Here is a 17,365-nt window from a genome sequence, read left to right on the forward strand (position 1 = left end):
ATTTTAATTCTATGCTGCCAATTCTAAACTGCTTTGAGCATCAATGTTTTCCAATTTGTATATTTTGCTAGTAATGTTCTTTGCAAGTCTTGTTAGTAGACGTTTGTAAAGTAATAAAAATCAATTTCTGGAATGATGCATTTATTTATACTTGTGAGCCTTAAGATACTAGGTATTTAATTGCTGCAGAATGCATGTGAAGATGATAAAAAAGGTAATCTGGAAAAATCATGGGGCTACGTTATGCTGTTTTCATAAACTGGTTTGCCTAGTTTTGTGTGCTCTAAGAGTTTTGTTGCACTTCACCTTTCATATCAGGATCTCTGTCTTACAAAAGCTGGGTAAACATTAGTCTCATTTTAAATTAAGGCTCATTGAAATTAAGTGACTTGTCCAAAGCTGCAGTCAGAGTTGAGCATTGAAAGTGGGTCTTCAGTTTTTCAGTTCAATTCTCTAACCACTAGACTGTACTCTTGGGTTCAGCAATTTCTGCAACTAGTGAACTTTGCAATGAAATATGTTCATTCAGTAGATCACTGTTTACATGCAAGATTCCCTTTAATATTAGCCCAACTGGCAACAAAATGGAGTTCATAAGTCCTAGCATGTTGACTTGATTTCGTGTTTTTGGGCTAGACAGAATTCCTGTGGCTGAAATCTAAAAGCTTTTAATATAATGTTTGACAAAGCAAGTAAAAGGTTTAAGGCTGACAGGAAATAACTTTGGAATTTTTAGACATGCACTTTAACCTGCTGTGAAAGCACTGAATTTACTGGATCACTTAATAGTAACGTAGTTCAGAAGAAATTGTAATTTGCTTTTCTTGCAGTTTGAAGTCTAATTGAAAGAGGAAGATGGCAAGGCAGCTTTGCCTTTTACTTTAACAACTTCCCCCCCCCCCCCTCAGTTTAACTGTAAGTAACTTATATTTCTTTACATATTGGTAGAATTAAAGACCGTGAATAAACACTCAATTTTACATGTTTGTGTCCAAAAGCAATTCAGAATTAGTGACTAGTACTATCAAGCACAAATTTAAACAATTTGTTAGTCTCTAAGGTGCCACAAGTACTCCTTTTCTTTTTGCGTATACTTCTAAACTAGAATTTAGTCCTTATTATAGATGTGCAGCTGACATCTTTGGAGAATGAAGTCACATCCACAGAGATACAATGCAGAAACCTCCAAGTCAGAGTAGGCTTCTCCATAGTGTCCTGTCAGTGTGTTGTATGATTTGCTTGGGTGATGCACCCCTGGGGGGAAGTAGGTTGGCTCAGACTTCTACCTTGCAATTTTGACCTTTCTTGAGGCTCAGGTGCTAATTTGTGACAGTTATGACTGCAGCTTTTGTAATGTGGATGGTTCAGACTGGATTGAAAATGCTGGTTTATTCCATGTAGGCTACTTAACTGTAGTCTGATAGTAACAACTGACTTGAGCTGGGCTGGATTTGAGGAACTTCAGTAGGGAATGGCTCCATATGGAATTACCAATTCCTCAGACTGGGGGTTCCCAAATTTCTTTGTGGACCACATGTCATGGGTCATCTTCCCTTTTATTCATGACAGCTTCACACTGCTGTGATCATTAGAGGAATCACTTACATGGAATATTGTATTTGCAGCTGTTAATGATTCCTCATCACCATATGACTGACTGACAAGTGCTGTGTGGGTCACTAATGGGAACCATTGCCTGGAACAATATAGTCGCTTCAAACATATTTTTAAATTAAACTCCTTGGCTTTTAGAACTGTGTTAACGGAAATCCTAATAAACTTGAATGCATTCAAATTTTTATAGGTTTTAACAGGGAGCATTGGGTTGATCAGAGAATTATGGTGGTGTTCCTAACTAATTCAATTTGCTTTTCCTGATTAAGGCAAAGTCGAGCTTTTCAATGATATCTAAGGATGTTTGTTGAAATAACTTGTTAGCACAGCTTTCTCATTAGGTAACACGGCTTAAAATAACAAGAAAAGCATAAGACGTTTTGGCTCTGTTAATCTTGGAAATTTGTAATGATCTAACATTGTACTAACTAGGACAGCAATATTAAAGCTTGAATCACTTTTTTCTGTAGGGAAACTCTGAGTGCCTAGAGCCACACTGAAATGTGGCCAGCTTTGCTTTTGTGGGTGGACTCCATAGTGTTACTACACTACTTTTTTTTTTTTTTTTTTTTTTTTTTTTTTTTTGGGGAAACTAAATTTCTTTTCATGGCTGTAATGGACTTTTCTGTTTTAAATAAATTGGTTTGAGGTAAGTTTACAGATACCAAACTTGGCATAAATGTTTAAAATTACTCTAAATACGAAGATAATTATACTGCTGTACTAGGGTTCTCAACAAATTTTTTGGTGGCCTCACAGTGTAGCCACCAACTCTTCGGTGGCCGTGCTGACAATTTTTCCTAAAACACTTAATTAACTTTAGGAAAAACAAATAAATATGTGTATACATGTCCAAATGATTGTAATTTATTTATGTAGGGTTTTTGCAGACTCAGTAATAAACTTGATAGGACCTAAACAGAATAGAAACACAAATAAGTGGTGTTTGTGTTTGTTGTTTCTGCTTTTTTGGTTGCTTTTTTAAAAAAAATTGCTAGGTAGTAAGTCTGCTGCTGCGAAACAGCAGACTTGCTCAGCCCCAGCGAGCCCTGGGACAAATTAAGCCCCGGGGAGGTGGGCAGGGAGGTCACAGGGCCCAGGGACAATGGTCTGGGTGATGAGCCTGGGACAAGAGCCTGCTACTGTGTGGATGGAGCCTGAAGTCCTGTGGCTGAAGCTGCCCACCCCGCCACAGGAAAGTAGAGAATTCACCAGCTGCCTGCACCTCCAACATTTTGTCTCCAGAGGGGGGCAGGGCCCAACACCCACTGGTGGCCACTGGGGTAGAGGGGCCACTGCTTCCCCCCCGCCCCCCCCACTCCAATCACAGCCCAGGAGGCTGTGGCTGCAAGAAAAGCCCCTTGTGGCCACATTTTAGAAACACTGTAAGACTGGCTGTATGCGTGTTCTGCTATATGAAAATTCAGATGCTTGACTTGTTTAGATTTATTGCATAACTACAAATATGCTTTGCAGCTATATAAAGCCTCCAATTTGATATTCCAGAGTACATGCATGTCTGTAAAAATGGGAAAATTGAAATGCCGAGGTTAAATAACTTGCCCATGGTCACACATCAAGTATAGAACCCGCTCTGGACTTCTTCCCATTCTTAAGTACAAGTTGATTCTTCCTTTTGTTAATTTGTTTTTTGATAAAGAATTATAGGGTCAAACTTCTGACCAATAATTTTAGAAATCTTGGGTCTTACAGATGGGAGATAAATGTAGAAAAAATAACGTTAAAGTTCTAACGTGGAGCTCTTCCAACTTGGAATGGTTGTAATTTTAAATTTATAGGCAACAGTTACCAGCTGAGACAAGCATTTGGCACACTTGCTTACTCTTGTAGCTCACTCACTGCAATGAGACCGCAACATCCCCATTGAATCTTTATTACCCTCATTGTCTCCTGAAATGTCCTGGATTTGGAGCATCAGCAGGGAGGAAGAGTCTTTCATACAAAAACTCATGGTGAACTTACTAGTCAATTTTCAGAGTAGCAGCCGTGTTAGTCTGTATTCGCAAAAAGAAAAGGAGTACTTGTGGCACCTTAGAGACTAACAAATTTATTTCAGCATAAGCTTTCGTGAGCTACAGCTCACTTCATCGGATGCATTTGGTGGAAAAAACAGAGGGGAGATAATGGGTTTATCATACACATTGTAAGGAGAGTGATCACTTAAGATAAGCCATCACCAGCGGGGGGGGGGGGTGGAGGGGAGGAAAACCTTTCATGGTGACAAGCAAGGTAGGCTAATTCCAGCAGTTAACAAGAATATCTGAGGAACAGTGGGGGGTGGGGTGGGGGGAGAAATAACATGGGGAAATAGTTTTACTTTGTGTAATGACTCATCCATTCCCAGTCTCTATTCAAGCCGAAGTTAATTGTATCCAGTTTGCAAATTAATTCCAATTGAGCAGTCTCTCGTTGGAGTCTGGTTTTGAAGCTTTTTTGTTGAAGGATAGCCACTCTTAGGTCTGTAATCGAGTGACCAGAGAGATTGAAGCGTTCTCCAACTGGTTTTTGAATGTTATAATTCTTGACGTCTGATTTGTGTCCATTCATTCTTTTACGTAGAGACTGTCCAGTTTGGCCAATGTACATGGCAGAGGGGCATTGCTGGCACATGATGGCATATATCACATAGGTAGATGGGCAGGTGAACGAACCTCTGATAGTGTGGCTGATGTGATTAGGCCCTATGATGGTGTCCCCTGAATAGATATGTGGACAGAGTTGGCAACGGGCTTTGTTGCAAGGATAGGTTCCTGGGTTAGTGGTTCTGTTGTGTGGTGTGTGGTTGCTGGTGAGTATTTGCTTCAGATTGGGGAGCTGTCTGTAAGCAAGGACTGGCCTGTCTCCCAAGATCTGTGAGAGTGATGGGTTGTCCTTCAGGATAGGTTGTAGATCCTTGATGATGTGTTGGAGGGGTTTTAGTTGGAAGACAAATGCAAGATTCCTTCCCCCCGCTGGTGATGGCTTATCTTAAGTGATCACTCTCCTTACAATGTGTATGATAAACCCATTGTTTCATGTTCTCTGTGTGTGTATATAAATCTCCCCTCTGTTTTTTTCCACCAAATGCATCCGATGAAGTGAGCTGTAGCTCACGAAAGCTTATGCTCTAATAAATTTGTTCGTCTCTAAGGTGCCACAAGTACTCCTTTTCTTTTTATTAGTCAGTGTGACTGCAGTATTGGTCTGTCTCCCTGCTCACCTCAGTTTCCAAAGATGAGACTGAAGGACTTTCTTCTAATCCTCTTTTGATGGAGATGGATGCTTCTCTTGTAAAGGATATCTCCATGCTTCAGGCATAGATGTTATGTTGGGCTTCCCTTACCAAGTCCTCCTCTCTAACCAATCTTTATACCTAAGAAAAGGGCAAGTAAAATCTTTCCCAGTCAAGTTCCATCAGCATCTGCGTAATAGAAGTTTTCATGAAATTACATTTCTATCCCTTATGGCTCAATTATAAGAGTGTAGTCAATGCAGTGTTGCCTTCCAGAGCCTGAAGACAAACTGCTAGGGCCTTTGCTGCTCAGCCTTCCCAAGCTGCAACAAAGTGAGAATTTACCAGTCTTGTCAATTTTCACAGATACTGCTAGGACCTTATGGGCAGTAATCATTGAGACTAACAACCAAGTCAGTTTCACTCAGTTTTTTCCCCAGGCTGCTGCAAAAATGAGCCCAGGAATCAAGACCTTGGGTATGGTGTTGTGTAGCAGAGCTGCCAGAAGGCTCTACACTGGGAGGTGGGGGAGATGGGGATTCCCTTGTAAGAATTTTTACCCCTCACCTTTCCCATAACTGGAACAGAGGTTTGTTTTTCACTAGATGTTGCTCCTAACATTGGAGGACCCAAACTTCTGGATCACTCTTTTTACTTAATAGGTTTAGTCCTATGGATTCTGGATGTCTAGTACAGTATTGAAGGTGTTCAGGGAACGAAGGAAAGACTGATAGGAAAAGTTAGCAATTGGAAGTGTGGTGCTAATGAGATCTTTTGGGAGTCATGGAACACCATGTAGATGAGTAACATAAGGAAGTAGGGAAGAGAAGGAAAAGAAGAAACACTGACAACTGTCTGGGCAAAGACACAATGATCCATTACAGGGAAGAGGGAGAAAGATGGTAGAACAAACACAAGTTACAATATGTTATTTAACTTCCTTTTATTAAAGACCGAACATGCTAAACCATGTACAACAGTTAAATTGCAAAGGATGTGGCTTTGAGCACACGAATGCACAGAATTACAATGCCTGTGTAGACAAGAGGGCTTGTCTACATGGAGACACTCTGGAAAATTTATCTGTATTAACAAAAGACATGAATTCAAGTGGATTAGTTAAATTGCATTAAATCCCTGTGTGGATGCTGCCATTCAGAATTAAAGTAGCCTTAATTTGGTTTTGCTTCCAAAGTGAATTAAGCTACCTTTGCTTTTGATCAGGCTTTTTTCAAATTGTAAGAAACTTCCCCGTTGTACAACTCGCTGTCTATATTGGTTTGAATTGTGGTACTTGGCAAAAGAAACATGGCTTATGAAATTGTACAGTTTTCCAGTCCACCCTCCCCAGTCCCTGAGGAAGGACTGCCTATCAGCTGCTGCTAAACCTGAAAATCTGAAACCTGTCTTAAAACATGTGGCTGTTTGTCATCCAACAGATGAAATGGAAGTTGTCTGTTTAAATTATACTTGAATGGAAGATCTCGGGGAGGGGGATGGAACACTTTCCTTGTGGTTCTAATTGTTTGATGTATTTGCTATAAGCTGGTACTACTGGGTAAGCTGTATTTCATAGGATTTTTTCATGTAAACCTGTCAATGTGAGGAATTCTACATACCTCAAATAGGTAGGTTTCAGCAGTGTGACTTCAAGGAAAATTTCTTCTTCAGTCTACTGTTCTCCTTGACTTGTGCCAGCCAACTTTCTTCTGCATATTCAGCTGTGGCCAAAGTTTTCTTCTGGTGCACAACTTGGATAAGGGTTAGGCTTGCCAGTAGTCTAGATATTCTGTGGCTTAGGAAGTGGGCCAGTGAGGAAAATAACGTAAGCCTTTTGCATTCCCTCAGTGGAAGTTCTTGGATTAGGCCTTAAATAACTTTTTTTTTTTTTTTTTTTTTTTTTGGATCAGTCTCCTTTAGGTTTTTTTGCTATACTGAGAAGTTTAGCTCAGGATTTTCCCAAGAAGTCCTTCCCTAACCCACTTGTGGGAGTAGACTTGTGTTTGTATTCTAGTATCTAGAGTCATTTCAAAATGACTACTTCATTCCCCACTGTTAGAGATCTCGGAATCATTTTATCTTTGGTTTTTAGCTGTGGTTCTTGTTGACTTTTAGCCAAACTTCCAGCCAGTCCCTCTTTGAGATTGGAGAGAGTACTGAGAGCAAGAGAAAAATTAACACTTGTGATACTTACTCATAAATTCCTTCCTGTGCATGTCAGTCCACAGGTAAAGTCAATGGCATTTTACCTGCTTTACTTGATTTTTGCACTACTATTTTTATCAAGAGAGATTAAGAGGATCTCACTAATGTGTCAGAGGTACAAGGCGGCTCTGGATCCAGAGTCACTACACAGAAAAGACTAGTCCTGTGGGTATCTTTGGGTATTTTCCTTGATATCCTTTTGGTGAATCTGCCATATACTTTCTATATTTGTTCTCACATAGCACCTTAATCACATACCTTTCTCTTGGGCTGCTTCCAACACCTTCGGGAATTCTGGAAAACAGGATAACCTTAAGTCACACTCTTTAGAAGATGCAAAATACATGACAAACGCGTCAGTTTATTTGTAGAATATAGCTATCCCACTAAATACCTTTTCCACTGGTTTGAGTGGGCCTAGTGATCAGTCTACAAAAATAACCTCTACCATCCCTTTTCCTTCTGTAATTTGCAGGTGGCGACAGACAAGGTTGCAGGAAAGCTGAGGGAGTCTACTCTCTCATGGGTGAAGAACACTGTATCACATACTGTCAGTCAAATGGCCAGTCAGGTGGCAAGTCCATCTGCCTCATTACACACTACATCCTCCTCTACCACTCTTTCTACTCCAGCACTATCACCATCCTCACCAATGCGGTTGAGTCCAGATGATTTAGAATTATTAGCTAAACTAGAGGAACAGAACAGGTGAGTGGGGAAACATGGCTTTCATATTTTGCTCTTGAAATTGTAAAACTGAGAACTAAAAATAGACTTATTAAAATTATAGCAGAGAGCCTATTAAAAGGGGTAATGTTTTTCCTGGACCAAAATTTTACTCAGTTTAAAACTGCTAGCTGCATGGAAAAGAATGTGCATTTTAAATATTCTTAATCTGAGATTTTAAAAAAGCATCCGCTCTTTCAGAACCTCTAAAACATTGTTACCTTTTCTAGCTTTATAGAAATCATTAAACATTGTTTCTAGAACTGTACTGACAGCTGATACTGGAGCCCATGAGACTCCCTCTTTAAACTATATCCCTGAATCTTAAGTCTTGATGCTTTCACCTAACCTGTTCCTTGGTTTGTGATATACTAATGCTGGCTTTTAAACCTATATGAAAGGATGCAGACCTGTGACTCCTAAACAGTCTAGTTTTATCCTTTTTCTGCTCATTGGGGGCTTTTTCCAGAAAAGCCCCCAATGACCTAGGATATAAAGACTTTTAAATGGTGATCAGTAGCACATCAGACCTTTAGTTGTCTGATTTATCTGGTTTCAGTCAGGCCTTTTGGTAGGCCTTTCTCTAAGTAGTTCTTCTCATGAACTGTGAATTGGGGTCAGAGATCCAGCCCTCTGTTACAGTAAAGTTGACATTTTAAGTACACGTTTTTAGTTAATTCCATAAAACAGCACTTGGTGTAAAGACATGGACATTTAAAGTCTGAATAAATTAATTTAGCAAACAGTTTTAAGACAGCTTTCAAAACTTTCCATAAATGGAATAATCTTATTCCCCTGGCATCTTGGTTTTACAGGTTGGATTGGAATATTTCTCCTTGTCTCTTGAAAACGGTCCATTTTTATTTTAGCTATAGTGAAGCTTGTATACATTTCACTACATCTCCATTATTGGTTATGACACACTCAATAGGCAATAAGGAGTCCCATTGCTTATCTTCCTTCAAAGAGTTCACACCAAGCCTGCTTTTTCACATCAAGATAACTCTCTCCTTGAAAAAGTGTAGATGCACCTATCTTGAAAGCTGCTGTGTATTGTCACAAAATTTTGAATCTGCTACTTTTTTTTTTTTTTTTTTTTTTTTTTTTTTTAAACTATAACTGCTCTTTGGAAGTAAAGAATTGAACTCTGAACCCAGGAAGTCATACTTGTTTCTGCTCACCAGACAAATTGCTGCTGGTGATGTCTTTTAAATTCAGATTTCCTTGTTTGTGTGAGAGAAACTGGCCTACACCTGAAGACACAGGATATAGGTGAATTGAACAGTTTAGGCTACAGTGAAAGAACCCAAAGGAGAAGTGAGACACAAGGAAAAACTTAAACTTCCTGCAACCAACTTTAACCTCTTGAGGAGTTAGCAAAACTATCTACTTTTTATTGAAGGCCTCCCAAAAAATGTATTGGAATGGTGTAGTCCAAAGGATCTGTTTGTGGATAGTAAATCATTAATAGGGTTTTACGTGAACCTTAGTTTGTGTTCTGTGTTTAGTGACTTCTTACAATATAAAGAAACTACATGTTACAAATCTGAGGGCAATGGATTCAGTAAGGTAAGGTTAAAATTTATAATAGAAATGTAGTAGAATTTCTTAAACTGAGGAAAAATAAAACATGGATTGTCAAAACCTTAGGTTTTGCAATCTTAAAATGTTTGTTCTGTGCTTTAAAAGTACATATAGCTCTTTTCTCTGTTATTTGGAGTCTGTGTTTAGCATGGTGCATGTTGAGAAAAGCAGTCCTAGTTTTTAAGTTGGTAGTGGAACATGGTAGGTTAGGTTTGTAGAAGTATAAAAATGCATTTTCATGTGTATACAATACAACTGGCTAATTCTGTACATCTCAGCTTTGAGTTTTTTCTTGTGAAAATGAGATTTTTGTTTCCATTAATTGGGGCTAAATTCAGATTTAAACTTCTGGGACCATTGCAGTTAAAGGGACACTACTATTTTAAGCTTTTTGTTCAAAAGCTGAAAATAATAAAACTGCAAAGATCACACTTGTAAGATGTTGCTTTTTATGGATTAAATCTCGTTCTGATACATGCTTTATTTACTCAATGCTTAGGATTTTTTTTATAAATACTAATGGGCAGGAGCAGAAAAGGGGAAAGACAATGTAAATATCTGAATTAAATGTTTGTTCTAGTTGAGAACCTGAATGTGTTGGTGCCCTGAGATTTATGCACATATGTGGTCAATACTGTGCAGAGGTTTATAATTCCTGAAAAAAATTAACAGCCCAACCTCACCAATATGGTGGTTGGATTCTACTTTTTAGCACAGGGACATCAGAATTTACTTGACTCGTGTCTTTGCTTTCATAGCAGCCCCCCTTTCCTACAAATACAGCCCCAGTGCTAAGTGAAAATGGAACATAGTACACAGTCTCCTAGACTTCGAAGTGTAGTCTGATCTCTTGCTTCCTACCCAATACCTAGACTGAAGTAAATGCATTTATTTTTATTACATGGCTCATTGTTACTTGTAGATAGGTAGATCTTCAGGCCCAGTTCCTGTCACCCCTGAGCTTTTCACAAAATCAGTAGTCAACAAGAGGCAGGGGATGAATCCAGGCGCAATAGTTAGCCTCTATGTCTGGAGGGGCACAGAGGAATAAGGGCATGGCTGCATTAGAATTTAGTGGTCCAGCTGCATTAGTGCAGGTGCTCTGGTGTAAGCTCCCTAATGTAGGCACTGTAAGCCAATAGAGAGCTCTCCTGTCGGCTTAACTACTCCAAGCTTGTGAGCTGTTGTAGTTAGGTCACTTCATTTACAATTTTTATTACAAAAACATGTTAAGTAAAACAGTTTGAATGAATGGATTTGTTGGATACATTCTATGAAGAGAGGGTGGAAGAGTTCTCCTCTAAACAATTTGATGATCAACAACGATGCAGTCTAATATGGTTAGTACTCTAACTAGCTTTGTATGTTGCAGACTGTTGGAGACGGACAGCAAATCCTTGCGTTCAGTAAATGGGTCAAGAAGAAACAGTGGCTCCTCCCTTGTATCTAGTTCATCAGCTTCTAGCAACCTCAGCCATCTTGAAGAAGACTCCTGGATTCTTTGGGGAAGAATTGTAAATGAATGGGAAGATGTACACAAAAAGAAAGAGAAGCAAATTAAGGTATTATTCAGTTTTATAGGACACTTTTGTAGTGCAATACAACTGGTGCTATTTGGTTTATTCTCCAGTTGGTCTTCCATGTTTTTCGGAAAATAAGTGATAGAAACTAGAGCTGTAGACTAATCGCAGTTAACTCATGGGCTTAATTTAAAAAAAATTAAGCATGATGTTAAACAATAGAATACCAGTTGAAATTTATTAAATATTTTTGGCTGTTTTTCTGCATTTTCAAATGTGTCAATTTCAATTACAACACAAAATACAAAGTGTACAGTGGTCTCTTTATATTTTGATTACAAATATTTATACTGTGAAAGATAAAGAAATAGTATTTTTCAGTTCACCTCTTACAAGTACTGTAGTGCAATTGCTTTATCATGAAAGTGAAACTTACAAATTAAGTTTTTTTTTTGTTATATAACTGCACACAAAACAAAATAGTGTAAAACTTTAGAGCCTAAAAGTCCATGCAGTCCTACTTCTTGTTCAGCCAATCTCTGGCAAACAAGTTTGTTTACATTTGCAGAAGATAATGCTGCCCACTTGTTTACAATGTCACCTGAAATGATACAATGCTTCAACCACCATTCGAGGACATGCATCCACTTAGGTGACTGGTTCCGCTTGATAACAATCCAAAGTAGCATGGACTGACACCTGTTCATTTTCATTATCTGAGTCGGATGCCACCAGCAGAAGGTTGGATTTTCTTTTTTAGTGGTTTGGGTTCTATAGTTTCTGCGTCGGAGTGTTTGCTCTTCTAACACTTTTGAACGCATGCTCCACACCTCATCCCACTCAGATTTTTGGAAGGCATTTCACATTCTTAAGTCTTGGGTCAAGTGCTGTAGCTATCTTTAGAAATCTCACATTAGCATCTTCTTTGCATTTTGTCAAATTTGCAGTGAAAGTGTTCTTAAAACGAACATGTATTGGGTCATCATCTGAGACTGCTATAATGTGAAATATATGACAGAATGCTGGTAAAACAGAGCAGGAAATACACAATTCTCCCCAAGGAGTTCAGTCACAAATTTAATTAATGCATTTTTTTTTTTTTAATGCAAGTAATCAGCATGGAAGCATGTCCTCTGGAATGGTGGCCAATGCATGAAGAGGCATATGAATCTTTAGCGCATCTGGCACGTAAATACCTTGTGTTGCGAACTACAACTGTGCCATGCGAAAGTCTGTTCTCACTTTCATGTGATGTAATTAAGTAGTAGGCAGCATTATCTCCCGTAAATGTAAACAAACTTGTTTCTCTTCACGATTGGCTGAACAAGAAGTAGGACTGAGTGAACTTAGTTTTATTTTTGAATGCAGGTTTTTTGTACATAATTCTACATTTGTGAGTTCAACTTTCATGATCAAAAGATTGCACTACAGCACTTGTATTAAGTAAATTGAAAAATACTATTTCTTTTTTTACAGTGCAAATATGTGTAATAAAAATAAATATAAAATGAGCACTGTACAGTTTGTATTCGATGTTGTAATTAAAATAAATATCTGAATGTAGAAAACATCCAAAAATATTTAAATAAATGTTGTTCTATTGTTTAATTGCAATTTTTTAATCGCTTGACAGCCCTAATAGAAACTTCTAACTGAATCTTTTCATTCTGAACATCAATCCTATTTATGAGCTATCAGACTTGAATGCCCAGTCTGTCCTCATGTAATGTCAGATATATTTGGTACGTCCAGAATATCAAACACTTTCAGTGAAATCTTCCATTGGAAATGGATTGCAAACTACGAAACATTCCTCATTTCCTTAATCTTCTTTCTGAAGACAGAATAGACTTCATATTTGGAGCCTATGCTACTTATGTAAGGGCATGTGGCATTGCATCATTTGTGCAGATGAGGATATTTCAGATCTCTCACCCAACATCTGTCAAAAAAGACTAGAAAGCCCACTCCTCTGGGGCAAGTAGGAATCTTTTTCTGGCAAGTGTAAGCAGTTTTGCAGACTAATTAGGTTTCTAGCACCTTATAGGGGCAAATATAAACTTCCAACTATGACCCGCATAAACCAATGCTGTGTTTTCTTCCCGGGAAGAACTGACCAGAGTCTTCTCAGTTTTGCTACTGCTGTACAGAGCTCTGCGTGCAGTAGTGAAACTGACCAAAAAAAAAAAGTCAGTTTTATACCACTGATGTTTGACCTGCTGCACAGCACTGTGTGCTGGAGCTCTTCAGTGGGGAGGAGAACTCACAGGGGGCCTGTGGGAGGGATAGAATAGCTTGAGATGCCTTACCACTACTATCCGTGCAGCAGCCAAAAGGACAAGAGGAGAGAAAGAAAAGAGGGAAACCATCCTCTGTTTAATAGATATCTGATGCTCAGGGGCTCCTTACTTTGTAGGGTTCAGGGAGCGCACCCTTCCCTTTCCCAGTGGCTTGGAGTGGGGTAGGTGGGAGGAAGATGGTTAAGACCAAAGCAGACTGTGAAGAACTTCAAAAAGAGCTCACAAAACAAAATGACTGGGCAACAAAATGGCAAATTAAATGTAATGTGGATAAATGTAAAGTAATGCACATTGGAAAAAATAACCCCAACTATCCCTGCATTATGATGGGGCCTAATTTAGCTACAACTAATCAGGAGAAAGATCTTGGAATCATCGTGGATCGTTCTCTGAAGACATCCATGCAGTGTGCATCGGAAGTCAAAAAAGCAAACGGGATGTTAGGAATCATTAAAAAAGGATAGAGAACAAGACTGAGAATATCTTGCTGCCCTTATATAAATCCATGGTACACCCACATCTTGAGTACTGCATACAGATGTGGTCCCCTCATCTCATATACTGGCATTAGAAAAGGTTCAGAAAAGGGCAATTAAAATGATTATGGGTTTGGAACGGGTCCCATATGAGGAGAGATTAAATAGGCTAGGACTTTTCAGCTTGTAAAAGAGGAAACTAAGAGGTGATATGCTAGAGGTATATAAAATCATGAGTGGTGTGGAGAAAGTGAATAAGGAAAAGTTTATTTACTTGTTCCCGTAATATAAGAACTAGGGGCTACCAAATGAAATTAATGGGTAGCAGGTTTAAAACAAATAAAAGGAAGTTCTTCTTCACTCAGCGCACAGTCAACCTATGGAACTCCTTACCTGAGGAGGTTGTGAAGGCTAGGACTATAACAGGGTTTAAAAGAGAACTGGATAAATTCATGGAGGTTAAGTCCATTAATAGCTATTAGCCAGGATGGGTAAGGAATGGTGTCCCTAGCCTCTGTTTGTGAGAGGGTGGAGATGGATGGCAGGAGAGAGATCACTTGATCATTACCTATTAGGTTCACTTCCTTTGGGCATCTGGCATTGGCCACTGTTGGTAGACGGGATTCTGGGCTGGATGGACCTTTGGTCTGACCCAGTATGGCCATTCTTATATTCTTGTATTATATAAAATAATTATTTATTAACTAGGCATTGATCTGTGACAGTTGGATCTAGTCAGAAATTTATATGGAAGATGACAAGTAGGCTTAGTTTTGCTAAATGTTGAATAATTTCCAAGCCCCATGTAAGTGGTTGGGTGTTTGTGTAAAGTGGGGAGCAGAGATGGAGAGGGAGAAATAAGTGTGTGTGTGTGTGTGTGTGTGTGAAACTTCTTTGTTTGGGGAGGCAGCTGTGAAGAAAGAGAACATAACATGGAAAGTGAAAGAGAGGTTTGAGGACAGGGAAAAGAGGAAACAGATTGTTTTTGCTCGCACAGCAAAGACAGCTTGTGAAAAGGCACCCTTAACAGAGCATGGAAAGAAAGTGATTTGAAGTTGAGGAGGGAAGACCAGACAAAAACAAGAGAATGTAGTAAATAGGGCATCTGAGTAGGATTCAGTGAAAATATTTGAGTGTCGCACACTAATGTCAAACGGTTTTTGTGGTGTTTTCACCAACTATTCGGGGAACATAGTCAACAAATTTAACCAGTGTAAGTGGAATATCTTTTCAGTGAGTTTTCTTTTGCTGTTCAGCCAGCTCTACTTGTAAGTTATTTTTTTAAAACTAATTAGATGGATTGACAATTTTAAAATTAAATACAGTGTATAACAGTATGCAACAGCTTCCCATTAATGCCAGTGGGCATGGCTTTGACTGCAGAGGCATCTTCAGATTTGGCTACAAAGGCTGCCCTTGGCTTGTAGACTTGGGGAAATTTTTGAAACTCTGAACATAAACATATGATACATTTTTTTCAGGCAAGTTGACGTATGTTGCAACTTTGGCACTTTCATCCACCTCAAGGCATGGACCTGGAGGTAATTCTGAAAGGTGACCTTGGGGGGTTCCACCTTTCAGTACCCCTGGCATGCATAAAGAATGATGCTGTGCTTGTTAGCAAGTGCAATATTTTCCTGGCATATAGCCCAGGTACCACTACTGTTTCTTTAGGTGTGTAGGAAGGGTTAATCCTTGTTACTGATGTACATGCTCTACAAGGTAACTTAATTTTGGGGGATGGGGAGTTAACTCTCCCCTGCCACATTGTGTGAGGTATAGGCAATTGAAGGTGGTGAATTGTTGGGAAGCAATACCTGGAGGTTGCTTTGGAAAGTTGAGAGGCTTGGGAGCATGGATGGGAGGGGGGGGCATGTTATCAAGGGCTTTTGAGTTGATGGGAGCATAGCTGGCTCAGGGTGTTAAAGCTCTGCTCCCTGAATCAGCAAGGGATCATCAGTACAGAGCTACCAAGATACTCCTAAAGTGGAACTCCAGAGGGGCCTGGCTCCCTTAGGGATATTAAAGGGCTGAGTTCACTGCTACAGAATGGCTCCTGCTGTAGTGAAGGTTCTTTGTTACATTCCTTTCCTTGTTGACTTCACCAAGAAACTGTGTAATTGTTTTTTAAATTACTTTTTTAAATGCTGTCCTTGCCCTTGGAAACTCCCAGAAGAGACAATGCTGAGAATGATTTTATGTATTTGTCTTTTTTTTTTTTTTTTTTTGACAAAGAGAGAGGCAGTCTTCAAAAACTTTAACGTGAAGCTAACTTGAAGGTCTTGAAATTAAAAGTACCTACTGAACTTTCGTAAGACTTGGACAAATAATTGCCAAGACTTAGCCCTTAAATTAATAGTGTTACCTGCAAGGGTGTTTGAAATAGTGTTCTAATGAGGTCCTGGTTTCAGCTTTAACTATGGAGAGGTTTCTACTTCTCCATAATTCTTATTTAATAAACTTACAGCAATGACAGCTACCGGTTTTTTTTCCTCCTCAGCATTTGATATTTTCTTAGTGAAAGGATTACTTAAGTAAAAGAAGGTTATCCTATTTCAAAAACTTACACAGAACAAATTATTAGATAAAGTGCTAGAAAATGCATAGGAAAGGAACTGTGTTCCATTGTTGAGGGAATGGTTCTGTGGTTGGTGGTTGTCCCCACAATTCTTAAACTTCCTGAGATGTACCTTTTCTTAAAATCTTTATCAAGCAACCAAACCCCTTATCGCGCAGTCTGTCTTGACAGATCTGTAAATACAAGTACCATTCTCAAGCAGCCCTGGAATGAGACAGAATATGTAAGTTATTAGGGGTCCCAAGAATCTGATCCTGGTACACCAGTTTATTCAGGGGAGGCTTGTATTGTGTAATAGCTGTCTGTAGCTTTTGAGAGAATTTATATATATCCCATAACATGGAACCAAAAGAAGTCAGAGAACCTGAACATATTACCCTCTTGGTATGCCTTTGTCTCTGAATTCATGTTCAAATAGCTTTTAAAAATATTTGAAGCACTGACATCAGTGAAATAAAGTGCCAAAAAAAAAAATCAAGAATTTCCTGTAGGTAATGTCCTAGCCAAGGAGACCCTTATCTGCATAATATAGAAGTAGGACTTTCGTTGTACCATATTAACATTGTAGCCTAACATGCCTAAAATGATAAATTTGGCAAATATCATTCTTGGCTAATAATACTATGTAACCATTTTGTTACACTTTTTTTAATTTTAGCTCATTGGGGATTTATTCCAACCAAAGATTTCATATTTTTGAATCAAAGGTTACAAATGTAACAAAGGGTGTTGTCTCTTAAAGGCATTTTTTTGTGGAATGTTAAAATAACTGCGTCAGTTAAGTTCTGGTGCATAGTAGCCATCTGGTGGTGCTTGAAAGTATGTGCAACTGCTTAGATGATAGGTAATCTGATTTGATAGACTACTGCATGTAATTACTTATCCCCTGAAAATACACATTTATAAAGTTTTTTTTATTGTTAAGTTGCATGGTAATCATACTGTTGGCATCTTCTTGGTCAACACTCCTTTTGCTACTAAGTGAAAACAAAGCTGAATTTAGTTGCATCACCATTTAAACACTGATCTCAAGTGCATATTGTGGACTATGTAATTTGTTTTATAACGTGCTTTTCCTTTGTAACCAACCTAAGTCATGAGAAATTTCCTTCATAAAAGAGATTTAAAAT

At 38.7% G+C, this 17,365-nt stretch overlaps 1 protein-coding gene across 21 annotated transcripts in view; it reads left to right on the forward strand.

Moving 5' to 3' along the window:
* The window catches only part of EVI5 (ecotropic viral integration site 5), a 133,947-nt gene that overhangs the window by 19,011 nt on the left and 97,571 nt on the right, over positions 1-17,365 (forward strand). For 19 of the 21 annotated variants that reach the window (XM_038413199.2, XM_038413212.2, XM_043520513.1 and 16 more), the window contains 2 exons: positions 7,527-7,759; positions 10,734-10,923. In XM_038413199.2, coding sequence (XP_038269127.1) covers positions 7,527-7,759; positions 10,734-10,923 — 423 coding nt within the window. Of the gene's footprint in view, positions 1-830; positions 916-7,526; positions 7,760-9,032; positions 9,347-10,733; positions 10,924-17,365 lie in introns of those variants that run through there. The other 2 variants (XM_043520509.1, XM_038413211.2) reach the window with 2 other exon arrangements.

Source organism: Dermochelys coriacea, chromosome 8 (genome assembly GCF_009764565.3).
Source record: "Dermochelys coriacea isolate rDerCor1 chromosome 8, rDerCor1.pri.v4, whole genome shotgun sequence".
NCBI classification, from domain to species: domain Eukaryota; kingdom Metazoa; phylum Chordata; order Testudines; family Dermochelyidae; genus Dermochelys; species Dermochelys coriacea.